Raw genomic sequence first — 24803 nt, forward strand, 5'->3', positions numbered from 1 at the left:
TAAATTACACAACTGTATGAACCCCTAAGATAAGGAAAATCAGGTATTTCATTAAAGGATACTCTTTTAAATTGCCGGCTCTGTCTGCGCTGGTTCAGAGTTCAAAAAGAATTTGCAGTTCTCCACAACTAAAGGAAAATCAAGGTTAATCCATCAAAACTTTTTACTCCTCCATTTTATACTCGTCTTCAAAGTTGTGTAGACAGTTAATCAATCTGACAGGATCGAAGAACTGAGGTTCAAATGTGAAAATAATTCTGATTATTGAGTAACAAAGGTAAAATTAGCTCATACAGGGTAAAAATTATAAAGTTCGACAAAAAATTTTCAAAATTCAAATTTTTGCCCTTCAAGAGCTGGCCATTATCGCGACGTGCCTAAAATTATAAATTTTACGAAAAGTTCTTGATGTATTTTTGATGATTACCCCCCCCCAGATCCTCCCCCCCCATCATATCAAAGATATAAAGTTGACACCTTGTTAAAGCTAATCTATAATAAAGATAATGATTTGTCTTTAATCACCAATCCATCACTAATATCTATTATTTTCCAAGAGTCACCTTGACAAATAAAACTAAAACTTTTACTTTACTTACAGGTTAATTATTGAGAGTTATTATTAGAAGAACAGGTGACCTTGGTGCTATAATGCTGAATTGTTAACCGGTACTATAAGCATAGAGAATAGAATATATATTAGAGAGGAATTTAGAGAATCTCTCGGTATGAATTTTTTCAGTCCCTTTCAGCCTGAAAGGGAGTTCAAAGTGTACAAATCAGCTATAATGCTGAATTGTCAACAGGCGCTATAATGCTGAATTGTCAACCGGTGCTATAATGCTGAATTGTCAACAGGTGCTATAATCCTGAATTGTCTACAGGTGCTATAATGTTGAATTGTCAATAGCTGCTATAATCCTGAATTGTCTACAGGTGCTACAATGCTGAATTGTCAATAGCTGCTATAATCCTGAATTGTTAACAGGTGCTATAATGCTGAATTGTCAACAGGTGCTATAATGCTGAATTGTCAACAGGTGTTATAATGCTAAATTGTCAACAGGTGCTATAATGCTATCTTGTCAAAAAAAAAACAGACTTCACAAAAACCCGATAAAAGGAATTGATTCTTTGCCACAGACTAAAATTTTCAAATCCCTATATCTTTGCGAATTGATTATGTAAACCTTTGATATTTCAAATTTAGATCATTTGATCTTACAGAAACATTGGTTGAAATATCTCAGATTCACAACATTGGGTTGTAAAGATATAAGGATTAGAAATTCAGAGTTTGTGGCAAAGACTCAAATCCTTTCTTGACTAATTTTTATAATACACCCTATCATATACATATTTGTATTATTATTATGCTTGGGTGTCTGTCCTAGATAAATTAGAATAGATTGTTCATGTCGTCTTCACTATACCGGAGGGTAACAGTTGAAATTGAAAATGGCAATTTAGTTATGGACTAGCTACTGACATACAGTACATTGGATATAAAGGTTTGCGGCAAGTATATTTGTACTATGTACAAATTTATGGGGGTTTGTTTACAAATATTGCAGACATATTAGTTAAAAGTTGAATTTCAAAGGATTAGAACGACGATTAGTTGCTGCTTGCTACTCTTGCTACCGATATGTGAGTGATAATGATGACAATCAGACACCCCTTACACACAAAGAACACATTAAAGTTGGAAGACTTTTCAAACTATTAAATCTCTTGGGATGATAGCAATACTTTGGTGAATTCTATGTGTCAACAATCAACATGTGGACAGTGAAAATCTCGGTATGATTACCATTTTATTTTATTTTATTAAATTAACTAAGTTGATTCTGTCCTAGTATACAATTTTTGGACCCAACCTCTCCCCCTCCCCCTCCCACCCCCCCCCTATCAATTTTGTCCATGACCACCTTTTTTTCAGCAAAATTATTATTATTTTTTAAATTATCTTAGGGTTAGGTTAGGTTAATACAATTCCTGGGCCAAGCGCTGCAGCTAACCTAATTTTGTTTTATTTCAGGATCTCTCTTCAACTTGTCTTGAATGCAATAGAGAAATCGATTGGCTGCTGCAAAATGTTACTTAATCTTTTTACAACTGAGACAAAGTTCCCAACCTATGAATATAAGATTTACTTTTTGATAATTATGCATTCCTATTTTTTTTCAATTTTGTTGGCTCATTAATAAACGAGATTTTTTAAACTTTACTTTCATTTACACATTTGTCTTGTATACTTTTGTGTGTTTGGACTTGAGAAACTTTCACTGTTAGAATCTGTTTTGGATATTTTAATTTTAAAAGGGTCATGAAAAAAGTCGACATTTATTACTTTTGAAAATTTAAACAATTTAAACAAAAAATTTTTAACGATTTTTAATGGCAAATTTCAGGGCGACAGTCAACCATAAAGGCTGGGGGGTCTGAATCTATGAATAGCCTGGGGGGGGGAGCGACCCACGCCCCTCCCATTAAAAAAAGGCCTTAGAGAATAGGTATAGAATTAAAATGCATAATCATAGACCAATTTTTCAACGCCAGCTCATTGAAAAAAAATTAGACAGATAATTCTAATAGTTTGGGCTCTAGGGAAGGTTGAAAAAAAAGCCCAAAAAAAGGTAAAATTGTAATTTGTTTAAACAGATATCCAATTATGACACATTTGTCTAAATCCATTTTTAAAGGAATTTTTAAAAATATAATTTATAGATCTGTAGCTTTAGTCACAAAAAAGTTAAGGGCCATTTTAGATTTTTTTTACACAGACCGGACTTTTTACCGCCCTGTACCCTATGCATTAAAAAAAATTGACAGAAAAATCCTTCAGATTAACTATTCATTAAAAGTCACAAAATTTCACGGATCAACGCCAGCTCATTGAAAAAAAATTAGACAGATAATTCTAATAGTTTGGGCTCTAGGGAAGGTTGAAAAAAAGCCCAAAAAAGGTGAAATTGTAATTTATTTAAACGGATATCCAATTGTGACACATATTTCTAAATCCATTTTTTAAGGAATTTTTAAAAATATAATTTTTAGATCTGTAGCTTTAGTCACAAAAAAGTTAAGGGCCATTTTAGATTGTTTTTACACAGACCGGACTTTTTACCGCCCTGTACCCTACCCTATGCATTAAAAAAATTGACAGAAAAATTCTTTAGATTAACTATTCATTAAAAGTCACAAAATTTCACGGTAATAGTGACAAAAATGAGAGTGCTAGGACAAAAAAAAACTATAAGGCCGGCCAAGCCTGTTTAGGGTTAAAAGCTAAAATAGTTAATGGGTGAGGCCTAGTTTTTATTAAACTTCTTTAAATAAATGAGTAAAAAAATACTCTACAGATTGACCCCGAGAATTAAAACGTATTCAATGACCTCTTCAAATGACAAGTTCATGATGACAAGGGGTTGTACAATTGTACAATTTTCAGCTTTACAGTCTGCATGAACAATCTATTCTAATTTATCTAGGGTGTCTGTCTTCTTGTGTCCCATAAAAGTCCAAACAGCTAAACCAAGGGGCCCGATTTTGTGACTCTGGATTCTCGAAGGCTTTAGGATTGTCAAATTTGAACCAGTTTTGCGTTAAAATCCTGTCCATAGAGTCCATATATAATGTTTTAAAATCCATTAATTTAAACAAATTTGCGAACATTTTTACTAGTGCTGAGCACGATGAAAAATGATGACTTGAAAATCGAGATAGCTATAAAACCTAGTTAAGGTGCATATTTTAAGACCCCCCCCCCCCCTCCCAGCCTTTAATAGCAGTATAAAGCTATGTTGGTTGTAGGTATGAAGAATTGAGTACAATGTACTTCTGGATAGGATTAATTAATTTTAGGGAATATTGCGGTAAACAGTAAAGGAATCATTATTCTTCGCATAAATTGATTCTATTTCTATAACATTTTGTTCATTTAGAAGTTTTCATTTAAAACAATTTTAATTCCGGTTTAAAAAAGTAGTAAAAAACATGTCATTATTATCTATATAAACATCACGTAACTAATATTAAGCTACATAGAGATGGTTGATTATACTGACAAGGAGATAGATAGATAGAAGATAGATTGATATATAGATAGTTAGAAAGTTAGAAAGTTAGAAACATATTTGAAAGGATTATTTATACTTAGTTTTTATTTGTGCTTATAATAAACACTGCAGTAAAAATATTAACACACAGTTATAGACTCAACATAGAGAAATAAAAACATTGTAAACTTAAGTACACACGTTTTACAATGCAGTACGAAAACTTTTATAAACTCTTTGTGTAGTGCAGTACACAAATTGTGTAGTTCAGTACAAACATTGTAAACTGCAGTACACACTTTTAAAATGTAATACTAAAATTGTGAACTGCAGTACACAATTTTTTTAGTGTAGTACACTCTTTGTGTAGTGTTATACACACTTTGTATAATGCAGAGCAGTACACACTTTTTGTAATGCAGTGCAGTACACACTTTTCGTAATGCAGTGCAGTACACACTTTTCGTAATGCAGTGCAGTACACACCTTTTACAATTGAAAGAAATGCTTTGGTGCTGCTGTCTCAAACCTGATATGAGTAATTACAATGAAGTTCACTAGTTAAGAATAGATGGACCAGCTTTCAAGAAATTAAATGCTTCGGAGTATTTTATTTACGTTGTAGATTCTTTTGTGGCGGAGTACGACAAGTGCTGTTTCAGAGACCAGTACAGAGACAGGATACAGTCTCCAAACGAACACGTTATAGCTTATTACTACTCAAAGCTGACATTGTTTCTCAGAGCGTTCCCTGCTACAGAACGCAGCCTGGAACGCTTTAAGCTTGACGTTCTCGATGGAGTATACAACACGGAACTTAGACTGAACTGCCAGATTAAATTATGCTCCAATCAAGCATGAAGATGAGATTAAAGCAAACCTGGAAGAGCTTCTTTTTGTCTTTAAAAGACATAACAAGGACCCAATAAACCCAAATCCCAACATGGCAGGACTGAACGGAAGCAAATATGGAGCACAGGATCTTTCAATGGCAAGAAAGAACACCACTGCTAAGAAGAATGATGTAGGGGCTAAACATAAACAGACAGTTATCTGTTTTAACTGCAACAAGAACGGACATGTCTCCAGGGACTCAGGAGGAAGAAAGGACACAGGAAAGTTTTGATTTCAGAAACATCAAAAAGTGTAATTAAATACGAGACTTCTCAGAAATAAATGTTCAGCAATTCTTTTTAAAACTATATTGAACTAAGGTTGTTAACCTGTTTAAATTATATTGTAATAAATCAAAACAACCATGTCTGGTCAGGCGGCTTAAGAGGACACACAGAATAAAATGCAAATAGGGTTTAATCTGTGTTACATAGTAAAATAAATATTTTTCTAAATTTTTTTAGTTTTATTCTTTTCTTATCTTATACTTATGATTATAGACTGAGTTCGTAAGAATAGAAATTATAAAAATATTCAAAATTGGTATCATATATATCTTGTGATCACAAAACATTTATTATCAACATGATTAAATGAAATGAAGACAGCATTTTAAGAGGACCCTCTGCAACACGATTACTGAGTTTCATGACTTACAATGCAATCTTTTTAAAATCTAGATATTTATTATCTCCGTATCGAGATTATTTTAAAGATACAAAATTGTTTTTATTATTTTTACAAAAAAGGTTGTACGTACAATGATAACGAGGTAATTCTTTGTATTTTAGTTTAGAAAATTCTTTAATTTTTCTTTTTTTTCCAAAATTCATATTAATATTTGTTTCATTGGAGAAAAAAATCCTTTTTCAAGTATTTTGGATTATGGAGTTAATACGAGTTACAGTACATACTGAGAATAGAGTCCTCTTTTTTTGTAGTTAGCTTGAATGAATTTAAAGAACAACATTATATATTCAAATATTGACAAATCTGCAATTCCAACAAAACATTTACATGTTACATATCGGAGCGCGAGTTGAAATAAAACGTGCACAATGTGTCCTGTGCCCTTACAATCTTAATCCGAGCAGCAATGGAAAAGATATTGTCGTTTTTTTCTATATTCAAATTCAGTTCAAGAATTGAGTCTCTGTATAAACTGTTTCAATCTCTTTATCTTTGCAATCCAGTTTCTTATACCTTTAAATTTGAATCCTGTCAGATCACATTATCTAAGTTTAAACATTAAAGGTCGTCACCATGAGGTAGCAAAAATATAGGAATTTAAAAATTAAGTTAATGGCATCACAGACCCAATTCCTCTTATTCCTTTTCTGCAATGTCTGTGACGCAAAAGTCTGCAAAATCACTATTGATAGAGAAATCATTTTTAAAAATTATCAAATTTTAGACAACTGTATATTCTCATACTTTTTGCCAAGATAAAGGTACAAAGTGCACTGTTGTGAATCAGATATGCCATTTTTGTAATAGAGGGTAAGTTGAAAAACGTTAATACAGAGTGTCCCAAAAAACATGGGAATTCAGTGACGAATTCGATATCGTCTTTTCAAATAATTCTTAGATTTAGTATAGTGATACCTACTGAGAAAGCTGTAATCTGTAATCTGTAAGAGTTTCGTCTGCTATGTTTACATTTTGTTTGTTTATGTTTTGACTGCAACCGGTTGTACATTATAGACACATCTTTGTAGTCTTTTACCCTTTTCATAAAATAAACTCTAGCAGACATAATAATATTATGGCTTTTGAAATTTGGTTTTACAATGCTAATTCATAACAAAGACGATATCGAATTCGTCACTGAATTCCCATTTTTTTTGGGACACCCTGTATATAGACAACCAAAAAATGGAAATTATCAATTTTTAGATAAAACAACTAGGATATGTTTGTACTTTTTCCCAAGATAAAGGTATAAAGTGTACTGTTGTGAATCAGATATGCCCTTCTTGTAATGAAAGGCGCCTCGGTGGACTAAGCCAGTGGGGTCGGTCAAATAGGCCCAGGATTAGGCCGGATACTGTAAAAAGTCTGAACACGCCATGGGAGTTGTCATAGTTAGCCCTCTCACGGGACTATGCCAAGAAAATTGACTCCTGTCGTATGTTAGCCTGGTTAAGGCGACGTACTGTACAGAATATGGTCATCCATAGGATCGGGTCAGTACACACTGTTATCTGGCAGGCCGGTACAAACTGGGCAGGTCCTGTTCAAATTCAAATTAACTACGGCCCAGAGTGACGGTTAAAATTAACTACGGCCCAGAGTGACGGTTAAAATTTACTACGGCCCAGAGTGACGGTTAACATTTACTACGGCCCAGAGTGACGGTTAAAATTAAGCTGATAGTCCCTTAAATACCTAATTATTGCTTTAACAGAAATGAATGTAAAATAATGTTTTTTTTCTTGAAAAAGCCTATTTTCAGATGAAATGTAATTTTTTAGAAATGTTTAATGATGGAAATGATTATAGAATATAAAAATAGGAAGAAGAGAAAAGAAAAAAAAGAAGAAAGAAAAGGAACGAACTCAGTCAGACGAAATTCCTGATTATTTGAAGTTAGAATAATTAAATTCATTAACTAAATTAACTAAATTAAATAAATTAAATTAATTAACTTAATTAAATTAAATTAACTAAATTGAATTAGCTAACTAAAATAAATTAATTAACTAATTAAATTAATTAACTAAATTAAATTAATTAACTAAATTAAATTAATTAACTAAATTAAGTTTATTAACTAAATTAAATTAATTAATTAATTAAATTAATTAACATATTCTGAATATGATTAAAAGGATTGTTGATATATTTTAACCATGATTGCAAGACCAATTGTTAAATTTGGATTGTTGGAATTTAGATTAAATATAAAACACATAAATTCTATAATTTAGTAAAAACATACTTTAGATATACTTACCCATTACAAATTAAAAACACATAATCTAATAAAAACACAATCTTGGTTTAGTAAAAAATACATATTTTGATATTTTTCCATAATTTAGAAAAAAAACACAGATGTTTCCAATTTCTTGAAGGAACACATATATCCTTAACTTAGTAGTAAAACACACGTATTTTTCCATTTTTTAGTAGTAACATATATATCCCTGACTTAGTAGTAAAAAAATACATATTTTATATATAGAGAAGGACCGTCCCTTTGCGCTCAAATTCTGAACGAAAAATCGGCTTTTTTCTCCGGACACAGTTGTCTTTGAAAAGTAAGACGATTACCAATCAACAGCGAATAGGCTGTTTAGTTTACCCTGAAATTACCCAAATAAGTGAACGGTCCCTTTAATTAAGTAAAAACACATATTTAATTAAGTAAAACACACCTTTGATTTAGTAAAAACACATCCTTAAATTAGTAAAAACACATCTTTAATTTAGTAAAAACACACCTTTGATTTTTTAAAAACACATCCTTAAATTAGTTCAAACATATCTTTTATTAAGTAAAAACACATCCTTCAATTTGTAAAAACACATCTTTAATTTAGTAAAAACACATCCATAAATTTGTAAAAACAAATCTTTAATTTAGTAAAAACACATCCTTAAATTGTAAAATCACTCTTTTCCAAAATTTATTAAAAACACCTTTTTTGTAGAGATTTTATCTCCTCGATCTCTATAAAGAATGCAGCTGAGAAAAACTCTAAAAAGAAAAGAAAAACCTCTACTGCAAGTATAGCGGAAGAGGATGAGGTTCAAGTCAAACGGAAAGGGGTAAGGAATTTTTTTATCAAACATTTTTTTATGTTAAGAATTTCTGCATTATTTTAATTAAACCATCTTCGTCTTTCTATCCAGAAATGTGTGAAATTCTGTCTGTTTCTTTATCTGTTTTTGCCGCAAAAATTTCAAAAGTAATTTTGATAGAAAAAAGCAAAATCGCAAATTTCTAGAATGACAAGGATATCTTTATCGTTTTTGCCCGACCAGACAAAGCCCTAATATTTCCCGACCAGACAATTAACCTCAATAATTGCCCAACCAGACAAAGGCCCAATATTTGCCCGACCAGACAATTAGCCCCAATATTTGCCTGACCAGACAAAGGCCAAATATTTGCCTGACATGGCAAAGGCCCAATATTTGCCCAACCAGACAAAGGCCCAATATTTGCCCGACCAGACAATTAGCCCCAATATTTGCCCGACCAGACAATTAGCCCCAATATTTGCCTGACCAGACAATTAGCCACAATATTTGCCCAACCAGACAATTAGCCACAATATTTGCCTGACCAGACAAAGGCCCAATATTTGCCCAACCAGACAAGGTCCCAATATTTACCCAACCAGACAATTAGCCCAATATTTGCCCAACCAGACAATTAGCCCCAATATTTGCCCAACCAGACAATTAGCCCCAATATTTGCCTGACCAGACAAAGGCCCAATATTTGCTCGACCAAACAAATGCCCAATATTTGCCCAACCAGACAATTAGCCCCAATATTTGCCTGACCAGACAAAGGCCCAATATTTGCCCAACCAGACAAAGGCCCAGTATTTGCCAAACCAGACAATTAGCCCAAATATTTGTCTGACCAGACAAAGGCCAAATATTAGCCCGACACAACAAAAGTCCAATATTTGTCCAACCAGACAAAAGCCCAATATTTGCCCGACCAGACAATTAGCCCCAATATTTGCCCGACCAAACAATTAGCCACAATATTTGCCCAACCAGACAATTAGCCAAAATATTTGCCTGACCAGACAAAGGCCCAATATTTTCCCAACCAGACAAGGTCCCAATATTTTTCCAACCAGACAAGGTCCCAATATTTGCCCAACCAGACAATTAGCCCCAATATTTGCCCGACTAGACAATTAGCCACAATATTTGCCTGACCAGACAAAGGCCCAATATTTGCCCAACCAGACAAAGGCCCAGTATTTGCCCGACCAGACAATTAGCCCCAATATTTGCCTGACCAGACAAAGGCCAAGTATTTGCCCAACCAGACAATTAGCCCCAATATTTGCCCAACCAGACAAAGGCCCAGTATTTGCCCAACCAGACAATTAGCCCCAATATTTGCCCAACCAGACAATTAGCCACAATATTTGCCTGACCAGACAAAGGCCCAATATTTGCCCAACCAGACAAAGGCCCAGTATTTGCCCAACCAGACAATTATCCCCAATATTTGCCTGACCAGACAAAGGCCAAATATTTGCCCGACACGACAAAAGCCCAATTTTTGCCCAACCAGACAAAAGTCCAATGTTTGCCCGACCAGACAATTAGCCCCAATATTTGCCCGACCAGACAATTAGCCCCAATATTTGCCTGACCAGACAAAGGCCCAATATTTTCCCAACCAGACAAAGGCCCAGTATTTGCCCGACCAGACAATTAGCCCCAATATTTGCCTGACCAGACAAAGGCCAAATATTTTCCCGACACGACAAAGGCCCAATATTTGCCCGACCAGACAATTAGCCCCAATATTTGCCCGACCAGACAATTAGCCCCAATATTTCCCTAACCAGACAATTAGCCACAATATTTGCCTGACCAGACAAAGGCCCAATATTTGCCCGACCAGACAATTAGCCCCAATATTTGCCCGACCAGACAATTAGCCCCAATATTTGCCCAACCAGACAATTAGCCCCAACATTTGCCCAACCAGACAATTAGACCCAATATTTGCCCAACCAGACAATTAGCCCCAATACTTGCCCAACCAGACAATTAGCCCCAATATTTGCCCGACCAGACAAAGGCCCAATATTTGCCCAACCAGACAATTAGCCCCAATATTTTCCCGATCAGACAATTAGCCCCAATATTTGCCCGACCTGACAATTAGCCCCAATATTTGCCCGACCAGACAATTAGCCCCAATATTTGCCCAACCAGACAATTAGCCCCAATATTTGCCCGACAAGACAATTAGCCCCAATATTTGTCTGACCAGACAAAGGCCCAATATTTGCCCAACCAGACAATTATCCCCAATATTTGCCCGACCAGACAAAGGCCCAATATTAGCCCGACTTTAACTTTAAACAATGCCGAGAATATTCCCGTGGTTATAACGCATTTCTTAATTAAAATTTGAGAAAAATCTGTCAAGGGGTTCCTGAGTTATGATCTGACATTTAAGTAAAAAAACAAAAGTGTACTGCAGTTTCTGGGAAGCGAATGTAAACAAAGTTAAGCCTTAGAGTTCTTAGTTTACTGTTGACAGAGTTGACATGTTGTCCATAAACTGAAGAGTTGACATGTTGTCCATAAACTGAAGAGTTGACATGTTGTCCATAAACTGAAGAGTTGACATGTTGTCCATAAACTGAAGAGTTGACATGTTGTCCATAAACTGAAGAGTTGACATGTTGTCCATAAACTGAAGAGTTGACATGTTGTCCATAAACTGAAGAGTTGACATGTTGTCCATAAACTGAAGAGTTGACATGTTGTCCATAAACTGAAGAGTTGACATGTTGTCCATAAACTGAAGAGCCCAAAATTTAAAAGAGTATCGTTGAATGAAACTACCGAGTTTCCTTTTTGGGGTCTTAACATTTGTGCAGATTTTGATTTAAGAGAAGAAAAAAATGGAGAATATGAAAAAACTAAATAAAATAATGTTTCAAAACAAAAAATTGCCAAGCCCCATTCGCGAAACCCGAGTTTCAAAACTGGTTTTCTCAACGATACCCTGTCTTAAGTTTCGGGCTCAGTGCTCTTTATTTGTAAACTAAGTCCTAAGTGGTTCATGGTATTAGGTATATTCCTGGAACCTAGATCAGCAGTCTGAAATTTCATAGGTTTGCGTCATTATAGTTAAAGTGGTATATTATGGAATAAGGAAGGTAATGGGTTTTCTTTCCTGGAGACATCTTGAAAGACTAACTTTTAATTCCTAATTTCAATTGCGGCCAGAAATAAATATTGTTTTAGAATTTGTCCATACATTTTTTAACAACATACGCCTTTACAACAAAGTTTTCCTTTTTTTTCAGAGTCACCAGTTTTCCGAGATGGAGATTATGACACTTTGGAACAGGAATAAAAAAATCAATAGAAAAATATAATTTAAAAAATTATTAGAATTTAAAAATGGTTTAAAATAAAAAAAATTTAATTTCTTTTGTAAAGAAATAAAATTTTTTTAAGTTGATTTCAAATTTTTTTTTTTTACTTTTACTTTGAAAAAGTAAAACAAATCATTTTTAAGTGAATTGAAAATTATTTTGAAAAACCTTTTTAGTTTAAATCCAAATTCAGAGGAAAACTTATTAATCACTAAGCTCTATTATGAATTTAAGTAAAACTTGTTGAAAAGAAGGATTTGAAATTTTCAAAATTAAATATTTTTTTATTTTTAGTTTTAAAATGGATTTCCCTGAAGGACAGATAAACAGGAAAACAAATTTATAAGAAATTTTAAAATAACGAACTTTTAAAATTTAAAATAAAACTGTTATTTTAAGTCTTCACACATAAATCTATGAAAGAAAGTCCTGGGAAAAAAAGTTTCTGGAAAAAAACCTGTTAAATTTTGGAAAAAAGTCCGAATTTTTTCAAGTCCTTGGAAAAAATGTCACTGGACATAAAGTCCAGTGTTTTTAATTCCTGGGACTTTTTTTCCTAAATTAATATGGGAGCGGGTAATAAAGTTTCAGGAAATAAGATCACAGGAAATAAAGTCCTGAAGAAAATATATCCGAAGAAAAAAATGTGGTCAAGTCTTAGACGTTTTCATTAAAAAAGACTTTTTTATGCATCTGTACTTTGAATATAGCCATCCTGGTGTTTTTAATATTAATTGCCCCTTTTTTTGCATGGTTATAAACAACCCTTTGTTCCCATGCATTTTCTACTTTAATAGGACTTCTTTTCCGGAGACGTTTTTGTATGAATTCTTACTGGAGCCAGAAAAATATTTCTGGAAATAAAGTCTCCAATTGGTAGGACTTTATTTCCGGAGATTTTTTAATAAAAGGACTTTTTTGCCACAGGACTTTTTTTAGTGCGAATTAAATATTAGGACTTTTTTCTGAAAACTTTTTTTTCCAAGAGCGGGAGAGGTGTTTTCGACCCCCCCCCCACAAAGAAAAAAAAAATTATTATTTTTGAACATTTTGCTGACATACTTTTTGAACTTTTCTTAAATCCTCCGTTAATTGTCTCGTAACCATTAAAGTTAGAGGTTTGATTTTTTTTGATAGGCAGGCCTTGAAAAAGGGGAACACCCCCCCCCCCTCAAATCTATTTTAGACATAAATAGCCCGATCGTTATAGGATTAAAGTCGTAGTTGTTATTATTTTATATCGAAGTTTGAAATCTAATTGACGACCAAAATCCCAAAAACCGTAATTAGGTTGATTAGTTACATGACTGGATGCAGACGTAGTTTAAAGAATCCACAATGGTTCCCTTTAATCATTAGTCTGCGCATTTTGGGTTAAAAATATCATTAAGAAAACCCAAAATTCAAAAATTTTCTTTAAACAAGGAAATCTTTATCATATTTGATCAAGCAAAGATTAAAAGGGTACCATTGTAAATCTTACATGCACACTTTATATAAAAAGTGTAATAATGAAAATAATAATAATATTAATAATAACAATAATAGTAATAAAAAACTGTGAATCATGTGGATAATCTTAGTCTTTACTATCTTCTTCACCCTGTAGTTCAAAAACATGATTTTAAAAACATATGTTACCCTTTGTTCCAACCCTTCCACTGAGTACCCTTCCTTTCCCTTATACTTCTTCACCACCTCCTTACCTTCTTCCTCATTTATCATCATTATTATGTTTATAATGTACACTGTACAGTGTATACCCATGTATTTATTTACAATTCTCATTCGTTTATAATGGGCCAACCACTTAAATTGTGATTTTTTATTTGTATTATCTCGTTCTTGGTAGTTGAATAAAAATATGAACTTTAAATTACGTGAATACTCCCTTTAGGCAGCAATTAGCTAATAATTAGTTGAAATCAAACTTATAACATACTGGGGAGTATAAACACGTTAAATTAGTGCAGTTTGCTAACACTAAATGTCAATAAGATACAATCTTTAGATCTTACAGCTTGAAACTTATTGATAAAGATGCGATCAAAACAAAAACTTCCATACAACATTGAACATTTTAACAATCGAAATAAACAACTGTATACTAATGTACCAATAAATGACGACATTCAAACAAGCTTTTGTCTTAACAAGCTAGTTATAATATTTTTAGGAAATACAACTAGTTGAACAGTGTGTTCATCCCCACACAACATGACTGTTGAAAAACGACCTGATGATCGTCTTTGATCATTAAAATAGTTTGCAGCATTCAATCTTAAACCAATTCTTTCAACTGTGTTTTTTGAAATCTGAGATACAGTACTAAAAGTTTCCAAGGATATCATTAAAACAAAAATAGATTTTCACGTCCTATTTAGTGATTAAATTCAAATAGAAGAAACCGAACGTATCTCGCCCTGGTTAGTCCAGGGTGAGATGGCTAGCAAAGCGCCCTGGTCAGCCCAGGGTGAGATGGCTAGCAAAGCACCCTGGTTAGTCCAGGGTGAGATGGCTAGCAAAGCACCCTGGTTAGTCCAGGGTGAGATGGCTAGCAAAGCACCCTGGTTAGTCCAGAGTGAGATGGCTAGCAAAGCACCCTGGTTAGTCCAGGGTGAGATGGCTAGCAAAGCGCCCTGGTTAGTCCAGAGTGAGATGGCTAGAAAAGCACCCTGGTAAGTCCAGAGTGAGATGGCTAGCAAAGCTCCCTGGTTAGCCCATGGTTAGATGGCTAGCAAAGCTCCCTGGTTAGTCCATGGTGAGATGACTAGCAAAGCGCCCTGGTTAGCCCAGGGTGAGATGGCTAGCAAAGCACCCTGGTTAGTCCAGGTTGAAATGACTAGCAAAGCACCCTGGTTAGTCCAGAGTGAGATGACTAGCAAAGCACCCTGGTTAGTCCAGGGTGAGATGGCTAGCAAAGCACCCTGGTTAGTCCAGGGTGAGATGGCTAGCAAAGATTGAAGGCAAAGTTTAGGTGGTCTCTCAATTGTCCTCTGAAATGGGACACAGTAAATATATATTTAATATATTGTTTTACAGATATAGTTTCAAATTATTCAAATAGTTTCATTTAATAAGTTTATTTTGCTTAGAGGACAAATGACTGAACTAATTAGAACAATTTTTCCAAGGTAAGTTTTTTTAGCATTTTTTTCGATTTTAAAGGTTTTTTAAAGATAATTACAACTTGTATACAAAATTATTTTAATACTATTACAGTATTTCAATTCATCCCATTTCAGGCTTCTTAGGGCCCAGGGACCCTCCCCGCCTTGGGGGAAGAGGGGGGGGGGGGATCATAGGACCCCAAAAACCCCAAGTGTGAAACTTTAATATTTTTTAAATAATTGTAAGAAAGTAACATGTTGCAACAATCAAAACAATTACATTTAAAACGTGACATGCCTGATTCACAACAGTGCCCTTTAAACCATTGACTTACGCATTTATGTAGCAGAGACAAAACAGGAAATTGAGAAAGAAAAATGCTGATATCTTCCTTATTAACAATCCATTAACGGGGTATAGAGAAATGGTTGGAATCCGGCATTATTGCTTTAAAATTCATTAAAAAGATAATTTTAAAAAGATAACTATTTAAGATACAGGGTGTCCCACGAAACATGACAGTTGATGAATAGTTTGGAATGTCGTCTTCCAAATACTGGATAAGATTTGAAGACTTGTTGCAGCTTAATTTGGTATAAAAATCTTTTACTCCAATATATCTTGATCTCCGATCGATTTTACTATAATAAAACTACCATATAATGTTTATCATTATTCTCCTTAGTATTAAACAATTAAACAAATAATGGATGAAGAAATTTTAAGATATTCACCAACTGTCATGTTTCGTGTGACACCCTGTATTTTAATGACTCTTGTGTCTTTTTGACATGAGAAGAAAACTTCATTTTTCAGAATTTGACTTTTTGTTTAGATGTGACGCCGATGTCGTGATTACAAATATATTTAAAGGTAAACATTAAATTTGTTAACTTTAGAATCCTTAATCCCGATCTGTTAATTAATCTGGAGATTAATAACAAGAGGAGAACAAGTCATATCTAATCTGGAGATTAATAACAAGAGGAGATCAAGCAATGATCCTCATATCCACCATTCTAAAGTTACGATCACCATCTTGTTAATCTTATTTTAAAATTTTATCTTTTTATATGCTTCGCTTGTATCGACTGGGTGTCTGTCTGTTTGTATTAAAATTATTTATTGACAGTCATGTTGACACAGTAATTGAGTTTTTGCCACAAACTCAAATTTTTTAATCTCTTTTTCTTTGCAATCTGATATTTCAAACTTAGAATATTTTATCTAACAGATTTCATAGTTTGCAATATCAAAGGTTTAGGACATTGTGTTGCAAAGATATAAAGGTTAAAAAATTAGAGCTTGTGACAAAAACTCAATTCCTTTGCTAGGAAAAAAATGTTGATATTTATTATCTTCAAAAATCCACAAATTGAAACAGAGAAAATTCAAAAACTTTTTTCTTGTTTATTGAGAGCACGATGTAAAAAGTTTTAAATATTTCATTCTAAGATTGAAAAGACATAAAAGAATGATTAAATACAAATTTAGTTTTTGATACTGGAGGGACGGGGAAAGTAGTTCCTAATGAGCTTCTAATGGCTTTTTCAATGTCTATGCAGGGTACAGGTAAATATTATAGTTAGATTATGAAATAGATAGATAAAAAGAGATAGCTGGACAGCTTAATAAAATAGCAAGAAGAGATAGCTGGACAGCTAAATAAAATAGCAAGAAGAGATAGTTAGACAGCTAAATAAAATAGCAAGAAGAGATATCTGGACAGCTAAATAAAATAGCAAGAAGAGATAGCTGGACAGCTAAATAAACAAGCAAGAAGAGATAGCTGGACAGCTTAATAAAATAGCAAGAAGAGATAGCTGGACAGCTTAATAAAATAGCAAGAAGAGATAGCTGGACAGCTAAGTAAAATAGCAAGAAGAGATAGCTGGACAGCTAAATGAAATAGCAAGAAGAGATAGCTGGACAGCTTAATAAAATAGCAAGAAGAGATAGCTGGACAGCTAAATAAAATAGCAAGAAGAGATAGCAGGACAGCTAAATAAAATAGCAAGAAGAGATAGCTGGACAGCTTAATAAAATAGGAAGAAGAGATAGCTGGACAGCTAAATAAAATAGCAAGAAGAGATGGCTGGACAGCTAAATAAAAAAGCAAGAAGAATTATAGCTAAGAAGCTAAATAAGAAGTTACATAGTTTGCTACTTAGTTAGCTATGCAAATAAACATCTAAATATATAGATAGGTGAACCGAAAGAAGTATATCTAGGATAGCTAAATAGCAAGGTATAAATAGTTATATAAATTTATAGCTAGATAGCAAAATAGCAGGATAGCGAAATAGCAAGGTATACATAAGTAGCTAAATGGCTAGTTAGTAAAATAGAAAGCTAGATAACTAAATATCTAGATAGTAAAATGTAAAAAGCTAGTTTTATAATTACTTATATAGCCTGCAAGAGATAAATATCTATAGGTAAAAAGACAGCTATATATCTGAAAAGCTAGTCAGATTGATAAATAAAATAAAAAAATTTCGAAAAAGATAGCTAGGTAGATAGATAGCTAAATAGCTAAGTGAAAAATAATTAATTAGAGCTAAATAGCAAGTTAACTAGGCAAGGTAAGATTGGGCACTTTACTTAATTGTTACTTTTAGAATAAAAATTGTATTAGAATAAAACAATTTATTAACAAATCAAAATTTCTAAGAAAAGGGAAACTTGCTTTAATCAATTAAATGGACTGTTTACGTAATTTCAGGTTAACCTCCATTTAAAGAGCAACATGTCCGATTTAGAATGATACCTTAAACCTCTTTTTTATAAACAGATTGAGGAGGAATTTTTTATCTTATAAAACATGTCGGTTTCTGAAAAATTAGGATATCTCATTCTTCCCTGTTCACAAAAAAATCTAAAGAGAATCGTTGTTAGTCGGTCTTGCAATGACCTCTTTAATTACTAGTCACTTGAAATTGAAAGAACAGTCCCTTTTGTTCGATACTTTTCCTTTTTTTGAGTTCGTTAGTTAGAATCACAGACTAGATATTAAAATAGACACTCAGCCGACTCATTTCACGAAAACGTGGGGTTAGATAAGATAAGATAAGATCAAGTTTATTGCTAAATACATGTATCTGCGTACAGGACGAGTTTAGAATTACAAATTGATGATTATATTAACAGTACAAGTATAAAGCAATTAGGTGGAAAATAGCTCTTGGCTGTTTTGATTATTTTTTTCCATCTAATTTTAATAATAATAACAACACATTTCAATTAAATTTTTAACTTTAATAATTTATTTTAATTAAATTTTACAATATTTTTAAATTTTAATATGATATCAGATGTAAACATTTTGAGACTTCTATATTTCTTGTTTTTAATCCTTTCTTCTTGATTTCCATTCCTTGTCCATCCTTCAATCACACTATGGCTAATTTTAAAAATAAAAATAAATGAATTTTTTGGATGTTTTCTGCAGCTAGCCAAATTGCAGAGGTAGAACTATTTTTTGAAGCCCTGTATCTATATTCTATATATTGAGAGAACAAGGTTACTCTTCCCCTTGTTTATATTTAAATTTTGCTTCAGTCATGATACAGTGTCAAGTCAGCTATTGCATTCCCAGCTTTTCTTGGAGGGGGAGAGGGGTGAGGGGGGCATTTTCCACATTTTCCAGTTTTTTTTATCTAGAGTAGGACATAGAGGGGGGGATGGGACGTCTACCATCCTGTGTATTCCCCTTCTAATTTTTCCTGTTCAAAGTTTTCTTCTTCTTTCTTGTTTATCTTGCTTTAAGCACCCATCTCTACTGTCAAGAGATTTCCCTTCCACTTTTTTCTGTTCAATTTATTTTTTCTTCTTGCTTCTTGTTTCTTGTTTTTACATAAGGCCTTTCCAAATAGTTCTTTTAACATCGAGTTGTGGAGCAGGTAGGAGAGAGATAAGGAGGTTTGTAGGAAGAAGGGTATAGGGGATTTCTCCCTGTGTTCCTTCATTTTATACTGTTTCCCAGTTAGGGGAATTAAGGAATTTACCCATAACTGCACCCCATATGCAAAATGGGGAGTTGTGATCCCTGAAAGCTCTCTTGAGAGGTATCTTCCATGGTAGTCCAGTCCTCACATCTGGTCGAGTAAAAAACCGGTATCGTTGTGCATGGCTTGTATTCCCACGAGGGGTTAAACTCCTCTTTCAGTGAACCAAGCTGAAGATGAAGTTTTGTTTTAATCTATGTACAATTCTTGCTTCCCCTGTAGGATACATTTCAATTAAATAGATTTAAGGAAAACTATTAGAGATCAGGGTACGATTTTGTCTAATGGAAAATAGTTTATACATTAATTAGAATAACTAGAGTTTTAAGTAATTTTCTGACATTTAACAAATATCAAAGCATATTAAAACATATCTAATTAATTTTAAATGAATATCAATTCGGTTTATAACACATTGTAATGTAATTTTCAAAAAGAGAGTTTAGTAGTCTATTTTTGAATATACTTAGAGAGTTGCTTCTTTTTAATTTCATACAGTACACATGTTTTCAGTTACTGAATACTAAATTATCTAGGATCTAGCTAGATGTAAAATGTAAACAAAAATAAGAAACAAAGGAAGCACTGCAAAAATAACTTGTTTTTAAGAATCTGTACACAAACGACCCCAATATTTCTAAAATTGTACAGTTTTGCCCAGCTTTTCTGTTGTACTCATTACATTGAACCTCTATCAATATCTACTCTGTGGTTAAGATACTCCATTAGACGATTCTATTTCAAATTAAAAGCAAATTCAAGTTTTTCATGAGAAATTTTATTTTTATTTGTTATTAATGTCCTACTGTCTCATTGAACTCGTGTTTAATGATCTTAATTACATGTTGGATTCATCTTAATTAGCATTTCCCTAATTAGGATTTAAACTGATTGTAGTATTTTAGGGTTGTAATTAACACTGAACTGTCCCAGACTGCAATATATTATTATGGATTGGAATTCAAATTCACAAAGTTGTTAAAATAAAAAAGTATTTTAAAAAATTAGGCAATTGTTTTAATACCTATATATCATAATACTACTTTCATTATTATTTTTAATTTTTATAACATTATTTAAAAAAAAAATTGAAAAAAGTTAGATATCTACATTCTATTCATTTTTACGGATTATTATTTATCGGCAAAAGCGATAATGCAATTATTCAATTTTGAGAGAATTTTTATCCCACATTTTATATATATTTATCCCGTATTTGGTTTATAAGTTTACTATTTATTCCGATGCAAATAAGTAACATTTTATACCGGCAAAGCAGTTTCCCTTTTTTCCCGGATTTTGATAAAAAATCGAACATTTTAATAAAACTTGAATTAATTAAATTTACATATCCAACTGTCTTGTGTTATCATTTGTGAAATTATATTTTTTGTTGTGATTTTTACTTTTTTGTTTGTTTTCGGTTTAAATTCACCACGTTTCTGATTAAAAATCTTAAATTTAAGTTAAAATAGCTGCATAAATAGATATTGTAAATGGGTTTAGCAATTTGTCATTAGGTCCAATTTGTTTCATTTCAATGCTTGTAACCTGTGGTTTTAAAGGTCAAATTGTGCGTTTTAGATATTTTTTTTCGACGCCGCTTTACACTCCCCCCCCCTCCCTCCCACTCCCCTTAGCTGTATTACTGTAATGATAATTTCTAGCAAATGTAAGTATAATTGCCTGGCTCCGTGAAGATATGTTAATAATAGGAGTAGGATACAGGACTACTATATTACTACTGGAATTAGATTGGGATTCTTTTACCCCGGGCACTTGCAAAGATGTGTTTAGAATTTGTCTATTTGATTCTTGTTTGTTTTGGTTTAGTTGGTATTTCTCAGTTTGTTTAAAATTTTGTTGTTTGTTTAAATTTCAATTGCATTGCATTGTTTTTTGCTTTTTTTTGTTTCTATTTTATGTTTTGGTTTTTGTTGTTTTTTGTTATAATACTTTTTCATCTTAAGTCTGGCGCTTTGTGTTTGTGTGTTTACTTTTCTATTTTCTGTTTTTATTTTGTGTTTTGTTTGTATGTGTATTGTATGTGTATTGTTTTGTTTGAATTTTTCTATTTTTTATTGTTTGTTTTTTATCCTCCTTTTCCATTTTTCGTTTGGCGTTTAATTTTTTTGCGCGTTTTTGTTTCATTTTCTGTTTTTTCTTGTTTGCTGATTGTGTTTTCTTTTGGTATTTGGCCATTCCGTAATTGGGATTTGTGTAAAATTCGACTTAAAACATGGTGTATAGGGCAATTAAATTCTCTTTCAAAGCCAGCTTTATTTTTAGAATGTTCAAAATGTTTTTTTCGCTTTTACATTAAACAAATATATATCTTGTGGGTCACGCAAATCTGCCCCTTTGGTAAAAGTAAATTCAACCTATATGAAGCATAAAATCTAACCGCGTCAACCTTGTTGCACCGGCTAGTCCTGTCCATAGAGCTAGGTACAGTACAAACTTGGACAGGAAAGATTGACCCGCCTCGGATATTCAAATGTACTGCATGTACTGCATGTATTGTGTGCATGGATATTGGTTAGTGAAATTTGGCATGCCTGTTAGTCTATTTGTTTGTATCCTAACTGTTTTAACTAACTGCATTCCATGGCGAATTTTTTTTGGATATCCATCATTGAAAACTGAAAATTCCGCCACAATTTACAGTCTGGGAAAAACTCATCATTACTATTGGAGATTCCCCTTTCATTGGAGACCCTCATGGACGTCTTGTTTGAGACTCCAGATTCTCGTAGAAGACCCCAATATTTCATGGGAGACCGTCAAATTTTCATTGGAGATCCCCTATTTTCGTAAGATACCCCCATATTTTCATTGGAGACCACACATTTATATTGGAGACCCACATTTTCGTGGGAGAACCCTATATTTTCATTGGAGACTACCAAATTTTCATTGGAAACTACCAAATTTTCATTGGAGATCCCCTATTTTCGTTGGATAACCCCATATTTTCATTGTAAAACCCCCATATTTTCATTGGAGACCACACATTTATATTGGAGACCCACGCCCAGAAACGCCCTGGAACACCCTGAAACACCCTGGAACGCTCTGGAACACACTGGAACGCCATAAAACGCCCAGAACGCCCTCGAATTCCTTGGAACACGTTTGAAACCTACAGGGTGTCCCAATAAACATAGGAATTCAGTGACGAATTCGGTAAATGGCTTTAAAGATGTGTCTATAATGTCTTTGCAGTGAAGACGGACAAGTTTACCTTGTTTGTATACTGCAATTCTCAAGTTTTACTAAGTACAATTCTGTATGCAGTCAAAACATAAATAAACAAAATGTGAACATAGCAGACGAAACAGTAGGTATCACTATACTAAATTGAAGAATTATTCAAAAAGACGATATCGAATTCGTCACTGAATTCCCATGTTTATTGGGACACCCTGCAGTTTCAATAAGAAAGACGACAATATCAAGGTTCTTATTGTTTTAGTTGCTGATAAATTACATTGGACCTTTAAACTGTACGACAAGGATGGAAGTGGAGAAATTGGTGATTTTTGAATCTATAGTGTGGTATTTTAGGGGGTCAGGGGGGGGGTAACTGGTTTTGTCACAAAATTCCTTTTAAAATGCATATGCTTTGTGTTTCATGGTGTGAATGGACAAAATTAATTTATATGCTGAATTTTTCATTTACAAACATCACATTGTAATTTATTACTTTTTCCCGTTCATATGTTTATCCATGAATTACAACATATTCTCGAAAGCTTTTATACAAGAAATTACAAGGAATTTAAGGTAATATAGATATAGATAAATAGATTATAATGACCATTAATAAAAATTTTGGGGCGTCGTAAGTGCGCCCAAGAATTTGTTTTGTCTCTGATTTGTTTATAAAATATCTAATTTAAGAGGTTTCACGGAAATGACAAGTTTTCCGCCGGATTGTAAAACTTTAACCCTAAACAGGCTGAGGGGGGGGGGCGGGATTTGACGCCCCCTCTAGTTTATTTGCCCTAGCACTCTCATCTTTGACACTGTCACCGTGAATTTTCGACTTTTAATGAATAGAAATTTAAAGGATTTTTTGAATTTTTTTTTAAACAAAGGGTAAAAAATTGTTTCACACTTTGATATTTATTTGAAACAAAAAAAATACTTTTTACAATTGTTTAACCCTTTTTTAGCATTTTTTTCAACCCTCCTTAGTTTCCAAACTATAAAAGTTATCGGTCTATATTTTTCAATGAGCTGGCCTTGAAAAGTTGGATTACGAACGTGCAATTCAACCCTACACCTATTCTCTAAGACCTTTTTTCAGGGGGGGGGGCGTGTGACGCCCCACCCATGCTATAAATAGATTCAGACCCCCAGCCTTTACAGGGTTAACGTAAAATTACTACTACTTAGACACATCTATCAAAAAAGAATCTTAAGCGACCGAGCCTTTTTTGACATGAATAAGAGGTTTAAATGGTGTAAACTCAATAATTGTCACCCCCCCCCCCCCCCGCTTAATACCCCACTGTGGGGAAGTGGGAGGGGGGGGGGTTGTAAGTTCTTCGTGGGAACTATTAAATAACATTTAAGATAACTTTCTGTTAAAAGTAGCGAACATAAAAAACTATTTATTACATTTTTTATTATTAGATCCAGAAGAAATGGAGGAAATTTTCACGAAGGAAAAAGTTAAAATTTGATTTTTTTTAATCTTTTAACGGTGAAATCATGAAAATGTCATTGAAAACTAAATCAACTGTTGATCATGAACAACATTTACAACATTTGAAATTGGCATCTTTTCAACTAATTAAATGAAAAACTAAATTAAATTAAATTAAATTAAATTCAAACAAATTTTCTTTAAAAACTGTTCTCAGTTGTGTAAGATTGCGGAAGGAACAGAAATGGGTAATTACAAATTTATTTTTTATTTATTATTTATAAATTTATAATATTTTGATCTTAAAACTTGTTTATAACGTGACAACGTCCCACCAACAATTGACCTCAAAGCAGCCTTCCACATACAGAGTAGTATGTTTGTTTCACAAAGGTTCCCTGTAAACCTTTATCTGAGTAACAATGGGGAAGATATTGACGCTACTGTCTCTGCTGCATTAATCCGCAAATCAGTTTTACAGAATAAAAAATACCTCTTTTCATCTTGGATCAAAGGTTTAACGGATATCCTTGTGAATCGGACATGACAATCTAATAGGAAATTATGCCTACAATACCTTTAACATTTTATTTTTTAATTCTTAACACCTTTAGACGGTTTAGGCCTAATTTTATTAAAAAAACCTGATTAAAAGAATATTTGAAAGGCTTCGCTGCTGTCTCAAATTGAAATTATTGTATAATTCATAAACTATATGTGATGTGACGTAGTTATTGTATATTTCAATATTGGTTTTTTAATTTAAACTAATTTTTAAATTCTTTATTTTATAATTTATCTAGACCAAAACAGGAAAGCAGCAAAACTTAAGGAAGCAAACAGAATTAAACAGCAAAATGCTTTAGAAAAAGAACAGGAGTTAGAATCTAAAAGACGAAGGTAAAATGTTAGTAGAGGGCTTTTTTAACATTTAATAATGGCTCTTTCTGTGAGCATCTACTCTTTTTACAAT

General features: G+C 33.0%; 1 protein-coding gene and 2 long non-coding RNA genes across 3 annotated transcripts; all 3 read left to right on the top strand.

Moving 5' to 3' along the window:
• Positions 1-1543: 1543 nt before the first annotated feature.
• On the top strand, positions 1544-2230 carry LOC111711103 (uncharacterized). Its single transcript, XR_002767183.1, has 2 exons — positions 1544-1803; positions 2042-2230. It is a non-coding gene; the product is annotated as an uncharacterized LOC111711103 (long non-coding RNA).
• Positions 2231-7478: 5248 nt separating this feature from the next.
• Positions 7479-12037, top strand: LOC111711097 (uncharacterized). The gene is made up of 3 exons (XR_002767182.1): positions 7479-7543; positions 8612-8729; positions 11987-12037. It is a non-coding gene; the product is annotated as an uncharacterized LOC111711097 (long non-coding RNA).
• Positions 12038-15157: 3120 nt separating this feature from the next.
• On the top strand, positions 15158-23879 carry LOC111711099 (neurocalcin-like). The gene is made up of 5 exons (XM_023485350.1): positions 15158-15192; positions 16005-16042; positions 16664-16741; positions 22652-22711; positions 23818-23879. Exons 1-5 carry the CDS (start codon positions 15161-15163, stop codon positions 23865-23867), a joined length of 258 nt encoding a protein of 85 aa, XP_023341118.1. The 5' UTR covers positions 15158-15160; the 3' UTR covers positions 23868-23879.
• Positions 23880-24803: the final 924 nt, after the last annotated feature.

The sequence above is a fragment of the Eurytemora carolleeae genome, unplaced genomic scaffold (assembly GCF_000591075.1).
Source record: "Eurytemora carolleeae unplaced genomic scaffold, Eaff_2.0 scaffold1085, whole genome shotgun sequence".
Classification (NCBI taxonomy): Eukaryota; Metazoa; Arthropoda; class Copepoda; order Calanoida; family Temoridae; genus Eurytemora; species Eurytemora carolleeae.